General features: G+C 42.7%; 4 protein-coding genes across 4 annotated transcripts; 3 read left to right on the top strand and 1 right to left on the bottom strand.

Annotated features, from left to right (window-relative positions):
- Positions 1-214: 214 nt before the first annotated feature.
- LOC139932187 (cyclin-L2-like) lies at positions 215-5796 on the top strand. Its single transcript, XM_071925892.2, has 10 exons — positions 215-506; positions 1755-1829; positions 2325-2434; positions 2578-2698; positions 3273-3337; positions 3621-3720; positions 4386-4644; positions 5065-5155; positions 5287-5352; positions 5450-5796. Exons 1-10 carry the CDS (start codon positions 261-263, stop codon positions 5628-5630), a joined length of 1314 nt encoding a protein of 437 aa, XP_071781993.1. The 5' UTR covers positions 215-260; the 3' UTR covers positions 5631-5796.
- A 951-nt stretch (positions 5797-6747) lies between these two features.
- Positions 6748-8860, top strand: ora3.1 (olfactory receptor class A related 3, tandem duplicate 1). Its single transcript, XM_071925878.2, has 4 exons — positions 6748-7032; positions 7425-7688; positions 8149-8394; positions 8648-8860. Exons 1-4 carry the CDS (start codon positions 6748-6750, stop codon positions 8858-8860), a joined length of 1008 nt encoding a protein of 335 aa, XP_071781979.2.
- A 613-nt stretch (positions 8861-9473) lies between these two features.
- ora4 (olfactory receptor class A related 4) lies at positions 9474-11251 on the bottom strand. The gene is made up of 3 exons (XM_071925933.2): positions 11165-11251; positions 10096-11040; positions 9474-9491 (listed from the first exon to the last, which is right to left on the bottom strand). Exons 1-3 carry the CDS (start codon positions 11249-11251, stop codon positions 9474-9476), a joined length of 1050 nt encoding a protein of 349 aa, XP_071782034.1.
- A 3337-nt stretch (positions 11252-14588) lies between these two features.
- On the top strand, positions 14589-15299 carry fndc10 (fibronectin type III domain containing 10). The gene has a single exon (XM_071925932.1). The coding sequence runs from the start codon at positions 14589-14591 to the stop codon at positions 15297-15299; it is 711 nt and encodes a 236-aa protein (XP_071782033.1).
- The last annotated feature ends 2630 nt before the right edge of the window (positions 15300-17929 follow it).

Below are 17929 nucleotides of genomic sequence, written 5' to 3'. Positions count from 1 at the left end.
ATGACACAAGGGAAATAAATAGGGCACTTTTAGTTAATTTTAGTTGGGTTATTTTAGAAACAGTTTTAGACAGTAGGCTATGATTCTAGCAATTTCCCTTTTTCAAGATAGAGTCACTGTCACGACTTAATCTACACCTCCCGCCACAGTAGGTGGCGGTGTGCACCCTGAAGTTGGTTTGCGACCCGCCAATAAACACAGAGAAGAAGACGAAGAAGAAGCAGAAGCAGAAGGTCGTAGATCCCCGGTTTCGCCTGGCAATGCAACCGAAAATAGAGCACTCCATGGCGGCTGGGGATCTGAGAATTCCCGGAGAAGGGATCCTGATCGGAGACAAGATGTACTCCGAAGTTACCCTGACTCTAGATTACTGCCAGCTGCCCCCGGAGCGGCTGCAGAGGAGTCCGTCCGCCGAGCACGGACTGTCGACGGACACCGAGGAGCAGCTGAGGATGCGGGGCTGCGAGATGATCCAAGCCGCGGGCATACTGCTCAGACTGCCGCAGGTTGGTAGCTAGCAGGCTAACAGCTCTGTTTAAATTAGTTTATTTACCTTATGAGCCGTTTTTCTGCTGCACTTTACAGCCATTCCCGACTCGCCATAGTACGACGACCATGCCGTAACTTAATAATAGTCATGTGAGCTAATGTTTGTAGCTAAATGTTAGCTACAAACATTATCTTTGTGGTCAAACTAGCTAGGTTGCTAGCTGAGGTAGTGTAGTGCTGGTAAGTTACTCCTTCAGATTTTGGCCACGGAAGCCAAGATCGGACAGAAAAAATGACTTTTGAGATGTTTGAGGTATGATGTCATGATTGAAAATAATAACAGATTGATGTAGAAAAGTGCCACTACAAGATTTTATTTGGGCAACTCACTACCAACATATCTGTGACATTTTTGAAAAGGCATAAGCCAGTAACCTGTAGAGTTGGCTTCAAAGCACCATTGGAAATGTAAGGGCACCATGGTGTATCCTTGCTCTCTACTGGGCCCAAGACTTAGTATTTATGTTCACACTGACAACTTTTGTTATCAAAATTTGGGGTTACATAATTTAAATCTTGTAAGAGTGAATCTGATCAAATGTAAACCTCTGTTTGTAATGGATATAAAATGATTTGTGTATTATCAAATAAGGTATTTGTTTGTGTGACCATTGCCATTTGTCAGGTCGAAATCGTTTAGCCTGGGATCTGCCTGGTATTTGGCTTGATAGTACTGTGCATATTGGAGCACCACTAACTAGGATGAAGTATTTGCCTTTTGTGCTCAGCACTGACCTGCAACTGGAGCAGCGTACCAAACTAAGCATTTTTGCAGTTTATCGTTATTCAATGACCAAGTTATAATTATGGTAATCAGCCATCTGTTGAGTAGAGTGTATGTGATAGGTTCCAGACAGAAATGCTATAATTGTGAGCACTTTGAGCTGATGAGCTAAAAAGCAGTTAATAAGCAAAGATACAGCCACAACATTACAAAATCCATTACTTCGACACTAAAAGCATTAATCTAGTCATCATTCATGTTTTGATGTATGATAAGTGTTCAGCATGACAATCAAGCCTATAGTCGGTGAGCAATTATTTGAAGGGAAGTAGTAGTATGTAAGATAACTGAAATGAGCTGCTTTCCGCACACTAACTAATGGAGCTGTGGGAGCTCCAAGAGCTGAACAGCCGCCAATATTCACTGTCTACTATCACTTGTCATTGGATATATTTACTCCTTGTTGGATTCCTCCCTCCAGGTCGCCATGGCCACAGGACAGGTGCTCTTCCAGAGGTTCTATTACTGCAAGTCGTTTGTTCGACACTGTGCGGAGGTAGGATATATTGTTTTTGACAGCCCACATCCACCATGCACACAGATTGGCTTACACAACTCTGCTCATAATTTTAGTTCTTGCACTTAGAAATAAAGAGATGTAAACTGTGTATATACATAGTGTATATATGTATATATCCCTTTTATTTTCTGTAGCCTGTGATATTCTCCTTTCCACCTACACTGCTCCTACCCCTGGGCAAGAAGAAAAGAAAATGGTCACCAGCTGCTCCTAATTGAGAATCTTAACCTATTTCTACATGTTCCTTGTCTTCTTAACCTAATGAAGTCCTTGATGGCCGAAACATCATGTTTTTTAACCGACTAATGTTAAAGAACCTTTTTTTTTTATCCTCTGAGCAAGAGTCGCACCTCATCTCCATGACTGTGCTGTTTTGATTTTTGTGGATGCACCTTGATGCAGGCTGTGACTTAAAAATCACACTTTCCTAGAATGCTGTGGTCATTTGTCTCATGCACACTTTGCTTCCAGATGGTTGCAATGGCATGTGTGCACTTGGCCTCCAAGATAGAGGAGGAGCCGCGCAGGGTACGAGATGTGCTCAATGTTTTCCATCATCTCAAGAACAGCAAAGGGGGAAAGTAAGAATCTTATCTTTCACACTTATTCTTCACTTGATCCGTTCCATCTCAGTTTGTTCTGTCCCAAGTTTCTCTCTGTCACCTGCGTCTCACATACGGACCGGCACCGCCCTTATGTTAGTCTGTGTCTGTTTGGTCCGTAGGACTCGGGCTCCCATGCCTCTGGATGCTGCCTACATCAATATGAAGGCACAGGTGATCAAAGCAGAGAGGCGAGTTCTGAAGGAGCTGGGCTTCTGTGTGCATGTCAAACATCCTCACAAGGCAAGCATGAGCAGCATTCTCTGTCACAAGCTTGGCTGTAGGCGGCACATCTGTCCATTTACTCCCATGCATTTTGAATTTATTCATTATGTCTCAACACGCCGTTCTTATGGACATTATGTCGTCATGGTGGCTTCTGTGTGTCTGTCTGTGTGTAGATACATTCTTGTGAACATAATAACTCAAAAAACAACACGATAGAAAGAAACTTCATACTGACACCACAGGTTCCCCCTTTTAGCATAGATGATCTGATTAAATCTTGAAGCACCTTGCTGCATAAATTTGCATATTAATGAGAGAAAACTGATTTTCTGATTGAAACTACTAGAACTCCTTAATGCTTTAAGATACAGAGATTACCACCCGTGTGTTATGTGAAGACAAGTATGTTGACATAGAAATATTTGCTAATTACTGCATTAATTATCTTAATTAATGACCTGATGTTTGATATACGGTCTACAATGCTGGGAAGATTTGTTGATTCTAATAGTGCAACAAAGGCTCCTAATTTCATCCCATTTCTCTACATGAACTAATTAATTAAGAGTCTCTGTCCTGTCTGTCACAGATAATCGTCATGTACCTTCAGGTGCTGGAGTGTGAGAAGAATGCTAAGCTGGTACAGATTGCTTGGTAAGTAATTAACTGTTTCCTACACTATTTTCAACATGTAGATCTCCTATTCTGATGTTTTTGTTGTCAGAAGTTGATTATTGACATTTAGGATTTTTCTTTTTCTGTGTAGTAACACTGTAATAACTTGGTAGTGTTGTGGTTGAATCTGTACCTCTTTGATCAGCTCTATTCCAGTTATGTTTAATAGTCCAAATTGCTGCAAAGTCATGAGGTAGTTGGTGTAATATGTGCAAGGTGTTCCTGCAGTGATTACACATTGCTTTCCTTTTCTACTGACTAGGAACTACATGAATGACGGCTTGAGGACCGACGTGTTTCTGAGGTTCAGCGCAGAGACGGTGGCCTGTGCTTGTATCTACCTGTCGGCCAGATCACTACAGGTGAGTGTCAGTTCCAGAAACTCGGATAAGTACTGTTTTGTGGGCATGCGTAATTCAGTTTAATTTCAGTGGGTATTGTTACTTGCACAATAATGATCCGATATTAAGCCCATTAAAGGAAAAATACACCTCAAAACACTTTAACTCTGTTAAAAAAAACAGCTATTCGTGATGTACCTTGCATTTCTGGCCCCATTTTGTCGTTTGGTGGTGTGTTTTTCTTGTTCTTCTTTTGGATAACCGGCCAAACGTAGACTGCGTGACATCACATCAAGATATTTCCAGTACAGATACAATGGAGTTTGATGCCAGAAGATTTTCAGCTATCTAAAACGGTAAATGTCAGGTTTTCATAAGGACTGATTTAGACCTGGGAGCTGAATGTAATTAACTACCTGGTAGGATAGATAACCAGCAGGACCGGAGTTGAGAACCACTGGCATACCAGATATTTTCCATCAGATCCTGGGTGTTGGAAATTGCTCATTCCAGTTGGCATACAGTTGATGAAGATCAGCAGAGACACAATATGATTTTATGTGAAACAAATCATAGCAGTTTCCACTCTAGACTGTTGGCCATGGCATTCCTCCTTCCACTAATGTCCATACACCTTTATTTTGCCAGCGTAAATGTTTGAGTAACATTTCGAGTCTCTCCCTCAGATCCCTCTACCGGATCAGCCTCCCTGGTTCCAGCTGTTCGGGGCTTTGGAAGAGGACCTGAAGGAGATCTGTCGGAGGATTCTCAGACTCTACTGCCTCCCGCTGGTCTCCTTTTCCAGCTTACTGCAGCAGGTGGACCAGCGCCGTCAAGCTCTGGACGCCATGGCTGCCAAAGCCAAACTAGGAGAGGGGGCACTGCTTGCCATCGGAACCCCGACTTTAGAGACCCCCTCAAACTTCTCTCCAGCTTCCAAAGCAGGTAACTAACAAATGGCTTTATTGTTTTATAGTGTTTTACAGGCAGCAATGCACTTAAGAGTTCAGAGAAGCAAGCGTATGAGAGAAAAGTCCTTAGTTCAAATCCTTTGACGGATAAGAAATGTTTGGATATGGAGCAAAAATGGGAAACGACACTGCGGGGTTTGGGTTTCAGTGCCCAGAAGCTTTTTTGCATTTACATAGCATTACTTTTACATTTATAATTCTAGTTAAATTGAATTTTAAACTAGCATTGTCAATCCTACTGCTTCAACTCCTTTTATCCACAACACATTAACACACACACACGCACACACATTGGTATGTACCTTTTCAGCATACGCATACACTTGACACTACACACTGACTGGTCCTGGGCCCTAGATCTGGACTTTGACCCTTTTCCATTCCTTCCCTTCAGTGTCGCCTGCTGTAACAAATCACAGTAAGAAGTCTCCATTGTCCCAATTTGCCCTCAAAAATGCCTGCCGAAAACTCACCAATGGGGATGGGTAAGTCCGTTTCTTTCTCTCTGTGTATTGGTTGGAATTGATTACAGAAAATTTCATTTACCAACCTCAGCTTGTTCTGCTTGCATGATTTTGATGAATATTAAATGTTACCTGGTTGCTCTAATTTTCAGAAAGACCAAAGTGAGTCGCAGTGCTGAAAGAAGGGAGACTCATTCCATCACCCCGCCGAAACGCAGGTAGAAAAGATCACCCATGTGCTTTGCCAAACTATTCAGCATGGGTAGTTTGTATTCTGTACCGACTGGACGTGTACTTTATTTTCCCTTTTTTCAGACGCAGCCGCAGTGTTTCTTCTCCCTCACGCTCCACCTCTCCCATTCATCGGAAAACGCGCATCAGCCATAAAGAAAAGGACAGAGGGAGAGATAGAGGAAGAGACAGAGAGAGGGAGCGGAGAGAACGTGAAAAGGATCGAGGAAGAGGAAGGAGAGATGAATACTCACGCAGAAGATGATAATCGTCACTCGAAATAATGGAAAAGCAAATTGTGGACCAAGCAAATCCCTTTTTTAGTCTTTTTGGGAAGTCATTTTCACTTTTGTACATGTTTGTACTCATTGTGCTGTTACATCATGAGCTGGAGCTAATTATTTTTTTTATTAAAACATGTTTATATTTAATGTGTTGTGTGTGTGTGTGTGTGTATGATTGTAAAAAAAAAAAAAATTATTCTAAATATTAAAAGTGCACTGATATGGAAATTCCATATTGATATCAGTTGCATTTTAGCGTTGCAACATTGATGAATATTCTTATTTGGTAAACAAATCTGTTGTGTTGGCAGGAGAAAATCCTTTGGGCAAGTTTGCTCACTTGCTGCACATTAAAAACATTAAAATGTCTCCTTTTAGATGTTGCTCTCTCACCATTTAAAAAAATGATAATTGGCACCCCACTTTTGTGTTTTTATATAGGGTAGGGTTTGTGTTATCCATACATTGATATATTGTATCGGTGCCTACCACTAGCCTGGCCGCTAAAAGTCAAAGCATGGGACGGAAGCACTATAGCCCTTTTTGTTTATTTGCTGAAATCCCACCCACACATGCAAGTACATGCATGCACGCACACAAACAAACAGGCTTCCACTTCCCTGAGGGTGACACCGTAATGAATCAAGTTGCAAAGGAAGCATGTTTCAATAAGGCAAACTGATTAATCTCTTGTGTTTCATTAACATGCACCCGGAGTTCCCGAAGGCATATCATATAGTGCTGCTTTGTGGCTTCCTGTGGGCATTCAGTATGATCTAAATGTACCAGGAAAAACACCTTTGCTGTCAGTTTAGGTTACGATGATACAACAAGGACCACCTTCTTGCATAGCCCCTTAAAGGAGGGAGTGTCCATGTTGACTGCACCTACACAGACCAAGAAGCACAAAATATTCCTAGGTTGATTATGCTGGTGCATAACAAAGAGATATTTACATCTGGAGTAACAACTGGCAGCATGTTGGAGGATGAAAACTGAGTGATATTCACCTGAGATACAAAAAAAATGGAGTGTGCTATGGGGAATAATATATAGGCTATTCAAATTCCTTAACAAAAAAGGTTAATTCTTGACCCAATGGCTGGAATGGAAGGTATCATGGAGGAGAATGGAGAAACGGAGCTGGTTGGGATGGGACTCCGTGTCTCTGTGTCCCCTGCACAAACTGCCTTCTACATCTTCCTGGTGCTGTTGGGCATTCTGGGCAATGCCACCGTGGTCGGGGTGATCGGTGAGAGTGTCTGCACGGACCCCAGCGGGGGACGAAACTCGGACATCATCATCATTAACATGGCACTGTCCAACCTGCTGGTGTCCGTGCTGAGGAACACACTGCTGGTCATCTCAGACCTGGGACTCGAGGTATGCAGTCGAAGACAAGGGCGGGTTAAGGTTAATATATAAAAATATTTTATATACCATCTAGTTCAAAAGGTATATTGACTTGACCTTTTACACCAACTATAATGTTTGCTGGCTATGCCAAAGCACAGATTTTTCTGATAGTGTGTGACAAGAAAGCAGTGTCTGTGAAATTTGTATTTGCCACTAACCTGCCTGACCTGTTAAGTAGAGACATGGGTATAATGTGGCAGCTTGATTGTTTGAATTAGATTGGTGGGAAGGGAAATCTTTGCATCTCCAAAAGATGAGTGTAAGTAGGGGACATTAGTAAAGGCGAGTGCCAACAAGTTTGTGAATCCAATTTCTGATGGGAATCAACAGAAACTTACACCCACCTCTCTCCCTTTTAGCTGTACTCATCCAAAGAGTGGTGTCAGGTCCTCATGGGGGTCTGGGTGTGGCTCCGCTCGGTCAACGTGTGGTCAACACTCTTCCTCAGTGCGTTCCACCTCCAGACCCTGAGGCGCGTGGCTCCTCCCATAGCGAACCTCCACGGGCCCCGGGGCCCCCCCAAATCCCTGCTGCTGGGTCTCGGTCTCATCTGGCTCGTCAACTTCATCTACTCCATTCCTGCTCACATGTTCTCCACTAGTGGCAACGCGAACAGCACAGAGGTGAGAGCCAGGCCAGCATTAGCTGTAAGGTCAGTGAGGCAAATTGTAATGAGAAGCAAGTTCAAAATCCCTGTACTAAGAAAGTTTGGCTCAGGCTGTGAATTTGTAACTGGAAAATTTGAACTGGGGACAAACATCCAGACAGAGGTTGTGCTGGATATCCAACATCTTTCAGGTGGGACTGTGCATAAACTGTTATGATCCATCACCCCTGCAAATGAAGTGCTCAGTTTAAGTTAAATAAGGTTAAAAAAAAGTTTGGGATATTTTGCTTATTTGTGGATAACTGCCTCTTCCTATTCTATATCTCAAGGGGATCCACACTTTCACATCACCAATCCCTCTCTTGACAAACTGTACTCCTTTCTTCCCTTCTTGACTCCACTTTAACCCTAACTCCTCTCTCTCTCTCTCTCTCTCTCTCTCTCTCTCTCTCTCTCCCCTCCTCCTCCCGTCCCAGACTCTGATGCTGGTGAGCAGCACCACACGCCCCCTGCTGGGCTGTGTGTGGAACTTCCCCACCAGCTACAGCGGCCTGGCCTACGCTACCACATCCATGGTGATCCATGAAACAATTCCCATCATCTTGATGGCCTTTACCAACCTGGGCTCCCTTTATACACTCTACGCCCACAGCAGGATGCGCAGCTCGGTGCAAGATGCACCCGTCATAAAACGGGTGCCAGCTGAGAGACGAGCAGCCAAGGTGAGGGGAAGAGGGGTGGCTGGAGTTTTGTGGTTGGAAGGAGCTCTATGTTGAAATCAGGATAAATTCATGTAAATAAATGAAATGCGTCTAATATAGATCTGAAACATTACTGTACTAAAGAATCAATACAATAGGCAACATACAACTGTCTTATCAACTTTTTATTGGGGTCAAGGGTTAAAACAAACTTTATCATCACATGTCAAAACTTTTGTACATCACTAATTCTTTCCCCTCTGCATCCCTCCAGGTGATTCTGGCTCTCATCATGCTCTTCATTGCATCCTGGGGAACAAGCATTATCTCCGTCAACTATTTCAACTACAGCCGCGGCTCCTCAGCTGAATTTCTTCTGGTTATCGCTCGTTTTGCCAACATCATCTTTATTGCCATGTCACCTGTTGTTCTGACAATTGGTCACAGGCGGCTGCGTTCTGTCATCAAGTCTTTACTCTCCCACTGACGGAGCTCGGTACGGTCGGTGTGCCCACAGTCACTGATGTTGCAGGACCTCTTCGTGCATCGCGGCCTACAGTATGTTCTGTTGAAGCGTTGGAGGCTCAGCTCACACAATACTGCTAATCATAAACAAGAATTTCTACCATCTTTCCTTGAAAAAACATTTCAAAGTTCAAACATTTCAAACTTTATGGTCATAATTGTGAAGATAAAATGTTTCTCTATGCCAACCACCATGTCTGTGTGTGAAAACAGTGCTGAGGTACTGGATGTAAAAGGGGAGTGCAACAGCACAACAGAGTAATTATTAATTATATAAGTAAGATTGCTGGGAGTTGTGCCGCATCACCCTGGTCCACTCCACTTCAACTGAATTCAACTGAAAGTATCTATGTAGCTGGTGGTGTGACTTCTTTATTTTGCAAGCCAGTCCAAATAAAAGGTCCAAAGAAAAATCAACACAAACATTATGAAGATTTATTTTGCTCAAATTTTTAAGTGGTGTTAGTGGAACCCCAGGGCCCTTTGAGGGGTTATTAAAAGGGTCCCCAACAAAATGAATATGCTCACTTTTATTAAATTTACTATTTCACATGATGGCATACTAATTAGCATCTCTACCCACTGTTGTCACCCTATATTTGATACAGTAAAATAACATTTAGGCAAATTTTTTGGAAAAATATTGTGAGTTTAGTTTAGTTTAGTGATAAAAACATAAAAACAAAGTGGTTCAAAATAGTGACAACGCACAATGATAAAACACAAAAGCAAGAGAAACGATTTGTACAGGTTAGATAAAAACAAAACAAAACAAAACAAGGGCTTATTAAAAAACATCTCAGCTGTGTGAACTGGATAAAAGAATCTAAATAGCAAAAGGACATGAAAACCTAAAACAAACGCTCTGTAGAAACTGCTGCAGTGCACTATAATGTTTTCAGGCTCAGCAAACAAACTTTTCCATTAAATGCCTGCTTGTATTGAGATGTTTCAAAATAAGGTAACTTAATACTTAACAACGGTGTAACAACAATTCTACCCAGAGTAAACATAAGGTGGATCTGGATTCAAATAGATGATGCACCAGTGCGTTGTGGGTATAACTGTTGTATTATTCAGTGTTTAAAGGAGTAGCAATGCATTCACATTTTATTTTAATCATTTGTTTCCTTTAACTTTCTCCTCCACTTTTATCACCTCTCTCTCTTTTTGAACAACAAAAATGGTTTGTTTTGCCTTCTTCCCTGTAGTCTCTGGGGATTTACTCTCTTCCTCAGTGTCCTCATGGCGACATTTGACAACATCTGACCACCCTTGTATCATACCCATGATTCTTCTCCTCAGCTTGCCGTGTCCCAGCGCCACCACCATGGGACTGAATCCTACAAACAGCGAGGCAGAGAAATGGGACACGGTCAGCAGCCCCTCGGCGTGGTGTCCCCCATCGTGGTTGTAGTACGTCACCGCGGCAACCTGCAGCGCCCAGCAGACCACAAAGAGCGACACCAGCGACATGATGACATGACCCGCCTTCCGCTCGCTGGCCACATGTCTGTCCAGCTCGCCGTGGTTCCCTCCGGACTCTCCCCCGGAAGTGACGGCCCGGATGTGCTTGGCCAGAGCGTGCAGCGTGGCCAGGTTGGTGCAGACCATCAGCACCAGCGGCGCCACCTCATTGAGTGCCAGCGAGGTGGAGGCGAAGGCTGAGCCCTGCTCCGCTGATGGGAACTCCCAGACGCAGCCCAGCAGAGGCCTGGTGGTGCAGCTGATCACCATCAGCTCCACGGTGGCGTTGCCGTGAACGTGAGTGGTGTATACCAGAGCCGGGAGAGAGAAAGCCAGGTTCACCCCCCACACCAGCCCCAGAGCCACCCACACCCGTCGCCTTTCCCGCTGCTGAGCCAGAGGGCCGAAGGCCACGTGCTGGCGCCTCAGGGTGACGCAGTGGAAGGCGCTGAGGGCCAGAGTCACCCAGCAGCCCACGGCTCGCCACCACACCCACAGCAGCATGAAGAGGCGACACCAGCCTGGGGCCAGGGACACATCCAAGCCCAGGTCAGACACAAAGATGGGCACTGTGCGGAAAAGTGAAGTCAACAGGTTGGCCAAGGACAGGTGCACCAGAATAGTGTCCGAGGGAGGGAGTCGCCGAGAGGGACTCTCGATGGCTGACTGTAACACCTGAGAGTACAGGGAAGACAGACAGCAACAACGTGAAATTTAGCAATATTTTAAAATCACTGGAAATAATCTTCCCCGAAACATTCTGTTCAATTAACACGTGAAATGTTCTGTGTTCCCTTACCACATGGATGACCAAGAAGTTTCCTAGGATGCCAGAAAAGACCAGGAGCCCAAACAAAATAGCATCTACAGTGAGGACCTCCGACATTGCATCGTCCTCAGCATGGCGACACAATTTGTTTTTTCTCTGTGACAAACATATGTCTTTATGTGAGAGCCAGTGTCCTTACTGAACCACTTCACATGGTAACACTAGTGTGCTGCCGTCCCTCATGGTGTGTTATATATATATACCTACATGTACATGCACAGACAAAGATCCATCCCACAGAAAGCTCAGTGCCTTTGCCTTTGCTGACCATGCTCAAGGTCAATTTACTTAAATATGTTGTTGCTTGGATACTCTACTAGCAAAGGAAAACTTTTTCCACAGGTTTTTTTTCCGCATCACAGATACACAATCAGCTGATACTGCAATTCAACACTCCTGTCAACTGAAAGTTCACATCAACAGGTGTGTGTGATTGATATTTATAGGTACAATTATTTTATTCTGTTCGTTCCAGCGTGTGCACATTATCATATTTACACCAATCATCACTTATTTATGCAAAGTGTATGTTGTGAGCCCTGTGATGGACTGGCGACCTGTCCAGGGTGTTTCCCTGCCTGAGCCTGAATAGGAATAAGCGAGTATTGAAAATGAATAAATTAATGTATATTGTTAATCCTTACCAAAAACCTTTTGTTTGTTTGTTTTGTTGCCCTGTGAGCATTAGGTATAATAACCATCTTTCACATAAGTCCAGGACTGTAGGGTTGTGTATTTTCCCTTGTTCTGCTAACAGTCTGGTTTAGGTTAGATAACATTGGCTGGTGCCAGACAATCGGAGGATAAAATTATGGATCAGACAGATTTAACCAGTATTCTCTCCTGGGACTTTTAGGGACAGGTGGTGTTAGGACAATCCCACTGATGCTGCACTTTCTCTTATTAGTCAGCCTTACATGCTCTCCCTTGGTACTGATTGTTTGCTGGGTTGCCAAGTTTCTCTTTTGGGAATGGACATAATGATTGCTCAGAGTAATCTAAGCAAAGCACTGCTTAATTAAATGTATCATGGATTATAATGAACAAATATGACAGTTTTGAAAACAATGCTGCTTCTTGTTGATAGTAAATCAATAATAGTTTTTTTTCACACTGTGCTTAAAATTATTCTCTATTATCAGAATTTTTTATCAGAATATTTTCTTCATTTAAAAGCCCTTCATGTCACAAAATATTCATCAGCACAAACTAAGCTTATTCTTTTATCCTTACTATCCATAATAACTGCCCCAATAGATCATGGTGCTACTGAATAAAGAATTGACTGTAACCTCACTCGCTTAACAGTAATATGAGCTGCAGGTAGATATAAACATTAATACATGTAAAATTTGATACTAGAATAAATCTGATTAGACTGGGCAAGAATAGATAGAAACCATTCTCTATTTAGCAATACCAGTTAATGCTCCTGTTATGAGGGAAAGTGGATGAATAGTGAGTCTGAAATTCCTATTTCTTTTTGTTGCCCATTTTTTAACTATGTGTCTACGCAGCCTTTCCTCTTTCCTCAGTCACAGCCCCTTGCAGCTCCTTGGCCAGAGGGCCACATTTCACGCATGAGGCTCATTTGGTGTGGCAACATTTGTCTGTGGGACATATTTTGGTAGGATAGCCATTGATGCAGGAGCTTTTGGATGTGGATGTTTGGATATTGAAGTATTTGTGTAGCAAAACACCTGAGAACTTGCAATATTGGAATTTACACTCACAGAAAATATTCTAAATTATAATATTTGATCATATTCTAAATTTGAAGTCACAGAAGGAATTTACAAATGTGCAAGTCAACATTTGAATGAATACAATGGCAACTACAAATCTGTAATATATTTCATACATTTTTTTCTTGAATATATTTTTCTAGTAGGCTACAACTCGGTGATTACAACTTCTCGAATTACATCGTCATTGCAGCCTCTCAGATGGTTTCTTCCGCACCATTGTGATGTCGACTCTCTCTTTTGCTACAATTGTTGCAGAGAATTTGGTGCAGAGGTGATTTGCAGACCTGTCCCTTCAAGACAAGACTCTAGTTGTACTGAGCAGCTCCCAGTGTGAATGTGAAGCAGGGCGATGCTGTAAAACAGCATGGTGCTCAGTCGACATCCCTGCATAGCATAATTAAAGGTTAAAAATGACGAGAGAATTCGAGAAAAAAGGAAAAGCCATTCTTCAGACTGAGCCGGATTTTTATGAGAAATGTGTTATTTCACTCTGGATATTGCAGTAGGGGTTGATTTGCACAGGTAACAAAAGCACTTTGATAGGTGATTACCTTGCCCACTTGGAGGCTGTGATGGAGGTAGGTGGAGATGAGCACCACAGGTGGGAGGCAGGAAGGGTTGGTACAGAAAACCCTCCATCAGTGTGACCAGGACTGTTCCACCTCAGATACCCCGCCTCCCACATCAACACACATCTGGACAGAGTGGGGATGGTGACTCATAAACTGACTGATGATGACTACAACTATTTTGCTCACGCGCACACACTCTCAAGCACTCAAGCGCGCACTCCTGCACACGCACTCACACACCAGGCATCAAGGCTTTACGTCAAGCCAGACAGGAAGAAGAGAGCAAATCTGATGGCACGATAGCCGGATCCTTTCATTCCACTGAAAGTAAGTTATTTTCCTAAAAGCCTGTGAATCGCGCGCTGTAGTGCTGTCTGTGATAATTAGGTGACCTCGATCGCAAAGCGGGTTATATATTGAGTTCACCATCCTTGCTGCACTACAAGCTATGTTTAGCCTGTGCAAGGTCATACTTGGATCTCGTACTGGCTGTATTGGCCGGATGATTAATTGTTATTTTTGTCGCAGATGCAGACTCCTCTCGCCCATGGACGCGATTTTGAGCTTCAGACAGATTCCGTCGTGTGCAGCGAGGCAGAACTGATCTTCTTATGGCAGACGTCAGCCCGCCTTGTATCATCGTCGATCTGATTCACTGTGTGTGAAAATAATTCGACGAAAGGAAGGGAGATGAAAAGGCAACAACGACCATCACTGCTCGCCTTATCGGCAGTCCTCCTCTGCACATTACACCAGACAGCCGGGTCCAGCAGAACTCGCAGCAGCTCAGCATCCTCAACATCAACATCAACATCATCTCCATCAGAGGTGAGGGGCAGGAATAATTTGGGTGCGCCCCAAAACGGGCTAAAACAGACTAACATCACTTTGAACTATTTTAGCAATGACACCTTTGGCAATCCCGGCAGTGAAAGCAGGCCTACACCAAAGCTTAAAGAGGAATCCGGCCACGTGAATGGCTTCTCTTTCAACACCAGCAGAGGCAATACTCCTACTGTGATATCTGAAAGGTCCAGCAGACCAAGCTGGGGCCCGGAGGAAGGAGCTGCACCCATGTGTGCCTACCGAGTGATCGAGGGAGGCATCGGGGGGCAGCTTTGTTTTCGACATACTCAGTTTGGGTTCGAGTGTCGTCAGGGAGATTGCAGGACAGTAATGTCTTTGGGGACTCTGGTGGCAAATATTCTTACCAATGGCAGCGTACTGTTACAGTGGACACATGAGGGTCCCAGGAAAAAGATCCAAGGGGAATCCAAAATGACCGGCCATGATGTAAAGGCAAAAGAGACTGCAACTGGACAGAAGAGTGGTGGGGATCCTGGGACAGGCTTGGCAGGGGAGGGAAACCGGCTGTTTACTCCCCAGCCAAAGACTGTTTTCAGTGGCAGACGCCACAGAAGGGGAGGCTATGAGTTAAGCTGCTGGTGGAATGGAAGCTACACTCAGTTTGAGTGTGCTGGTGTCCATCTTGGATCTGGCTGCAGGGACTTTCTCTTCACTGAGCTGCATGAGAACGTCCCCTACCGCATCTGCCTGCGTTCCCTGGCCGGCTCAGACCCGGCCCAGAGAGGAGACCAAGGGGACTGTGTAGAGTTTACTGTGACACCCTCTGGGATGCAGGACATTGTGATTGCCATGACAACAGTGGGAGGCGCTATTTGCGTGATGCTGGTCATCATCTGCTTGTTGGTGGCATATATCACAGAAAACATCATGAGCCCCGCAACACAGCACACATACTACCACACACACTCTCGTCACTGATGGTACACTGCACATGCACTGCTAAATAAACAAAGAATGGCCTACACATATCATGATCTCCTTAATGACCATATCTAATCTCACACACATAGCAACTCATAACTAACATCATTATGTTTGAATCAGCCACATAATACGGTATACACATCCAGGTATGACTGAAATCAAGCACAATTGAGGGTGGCTCTGGAAGAAACGCAAATAATATGTATTGTAAACCTCTGCAAGGACACACTGAACCAAAACTGTTGAATACCTACATTTAGCGTATAGTTTAGTGTGACCACTATGTTATTTTTTGTTCAAGGTTGTCTGTGAGTCAGTCCATCAGTCTGTATGCTGGCAGTGTCTACACTGCAGTACAAATAATGAAATGGATTTGAGTATAAGAGCTAAATGTGTAACCCGTGAAAGGTTTCGAGACCGACATACATGTCCTTACTGTTGCACAGGAAAACGTAATTACACATCTCCACTTCACCTACTTACAAACGATGCCACCTTAGTCTAGTTTGGGCGTTAGGTCTATGGAGTATGTATTTGTACCATGTTTGTCAGAGACAATACCAATCTGGTCTACAATCTGCAAATACTGTGCCAAATATCTAAGTTATAATGCCTTCATGTCAAACAGTCAGTCAATAAAGTACCATGAGAGGTCATTTGTAATGATTTACATCTTTCCTTTTTCTGTGTGTGTGTGTGTGTGTGTGTGTGTGTGTGTGTGTGTGTGTGTGTGTGTTAGCATACACTCCATGGCAATTTACAAAAATCGAAGGCAGACAAAAATGAAAAAGAATTGTACAGTATAAAGAAAACAACCCTGACCGGTTGTGTGATGCGTGGCAATCACAAAACAGGAAATGGGGCTTATTCCCATGTATGCTCTTGTTTTGTTACTCTATGAAGGATGCCTATTTGGATGGTTAAACTGGGAACAAACTCACAAAGTTAAAATAGGATTAGCAAGATAAGATAAAATGAGACTTAAATATCCCCTGTATGGAAATCTAGCTGTTGAAGCAGCAAATGGTAATGGGACACAACAAAGCCAAATAAAGCAAATAATTCACTTTACAGATGTAGATAATGTGTACAGAACATGCAGATTGGGATATGTGCATTATTAGCTGCCCATCCACCTTTTCAAAAACTCCAGATGGAGGTAGCATATGACACAGCACAGGAAAAGTTACAATATGCAAGGACTGATTTCTGTTCTCACTATCATAATCAGAAGAGATTTGTGGATAGAGGTACCTACGTACTAGGTAACATACAGGAGGTACAGCAAAAGCATTAGTATTGAATATTGAATTAATAGAAGAAATTAATAAAAGGAATATAAATATTACCAAACGTGGCTAAATGGTAAATGTATTATACAGCAGTGTCTACTAAATATGTTAGTCCAGAGCTACTCAATGAGTTTGAGACTAATTTTGTGGATCCATGTAATGTTTTTTTTTTTGTTTTTACATTCAAATAGGCTTTAGTAGTAGTGTTAGTTTTTATTAGTGTCATTAGTTCTGAATCATAAAGTGTATCCCTGTCCTTAGAAAATCCCCCTGAGTGCTCTCACAGTCACCTTTACTGTCAGCTCCATACTTTCTTATATGGTAACATAAAAAATAATGATTTTACAGTCTCAGAACATAAGCATAACAAATTAATTCCCATCTGGTATTCTTTGATGTTACTGAAGAGTGACACTTTAACTGTTGAGCAGGTTGTTTCAAGCCAGTGGGTCAGCCAGTCCATTAGCTTATTATTGTTGAGAACAATAGTGAGTTTAATTTAGGTTTGTGTTGGTGTTGAGTGGGTGTTGAGGTGTTCTGGGTCACCAGAATTTACTGTTGAGCATTCTTCATTTAAATTAAGCCTTCTCTTGTGGGACCCATTTAAATGAAACATCTGTGATGGGAGGACACTTGATAACCCCAGTGACATATTCACACATTCAACCCTGTAACATTTAGCTTAGGTAGCTGGTAAATAGTGCTGCCTGTCTGACGGTCCTGTAGATTTACAACAGTGCAGCCTGATGTCCTCTAGTCACCACTGGTGGGTTAGTACATCATTCTTTTGACATCTGAATGGGCTTCTGTATGAATGCTCCTTGGATTATGGCCCAAGGGATTGTTACATCACAAATCCTGTGTATTGGTAAATGTCAAAATGAATTCAAATAGAGACTAACTAATGATCTAATGTTAACATATAAAATGTACATCCATATAGAAAAGTTGTTTTGTAATTGTATAAGACTCTATAAAAGAATACAACAATATCAGCAATTTCTATATGAAACAGTAGGCCTATAAGGATTCTAGGAATATATATTAATATATGTGCAGGCTGACAAACCTAAACCAAGTAAACTAGGAAAGGACTTGTATAAATCAAAATATTTACTACAAGCCACTAAATATGTAGTGCCTATATACAGTAGTTGCAAACTAAAAAATGTCTGGTAAATATGAGAACTTACCCTAACAAGTTACTATAGCAACAGCTATCCAGTACTGCTGGTGTATTTAAAATAGTTGCTCGTCAATTTTCCAATAATATCTGCTAATAATAGGATTGGGCCTAACTAAAAAAAGAAGCCTGCTATTTATTTTTTCAGG

Source organism: Centroberyx gerrardi, chromosome 5, assembly GCF_048128805.1.
Source record: "Centroberyx gerrardi isolate f3 chromosome 5, fCenGer3.hap1.cur.20231027, whole genome shotgun sequence".
NCBI classification, from domain to species: domain Eukaryota; kingdom Metazoa; phylum Chordata; class Actinopteri; order Beryciformes; family Berycidae; genus Centroberyx; species Centroberyx gerrardi.
The sequence above is the reverse complement of the archived record's forward strand: the minus strand, read 5'-3'. Positions and strand labels throughout refer to the sequence as shown.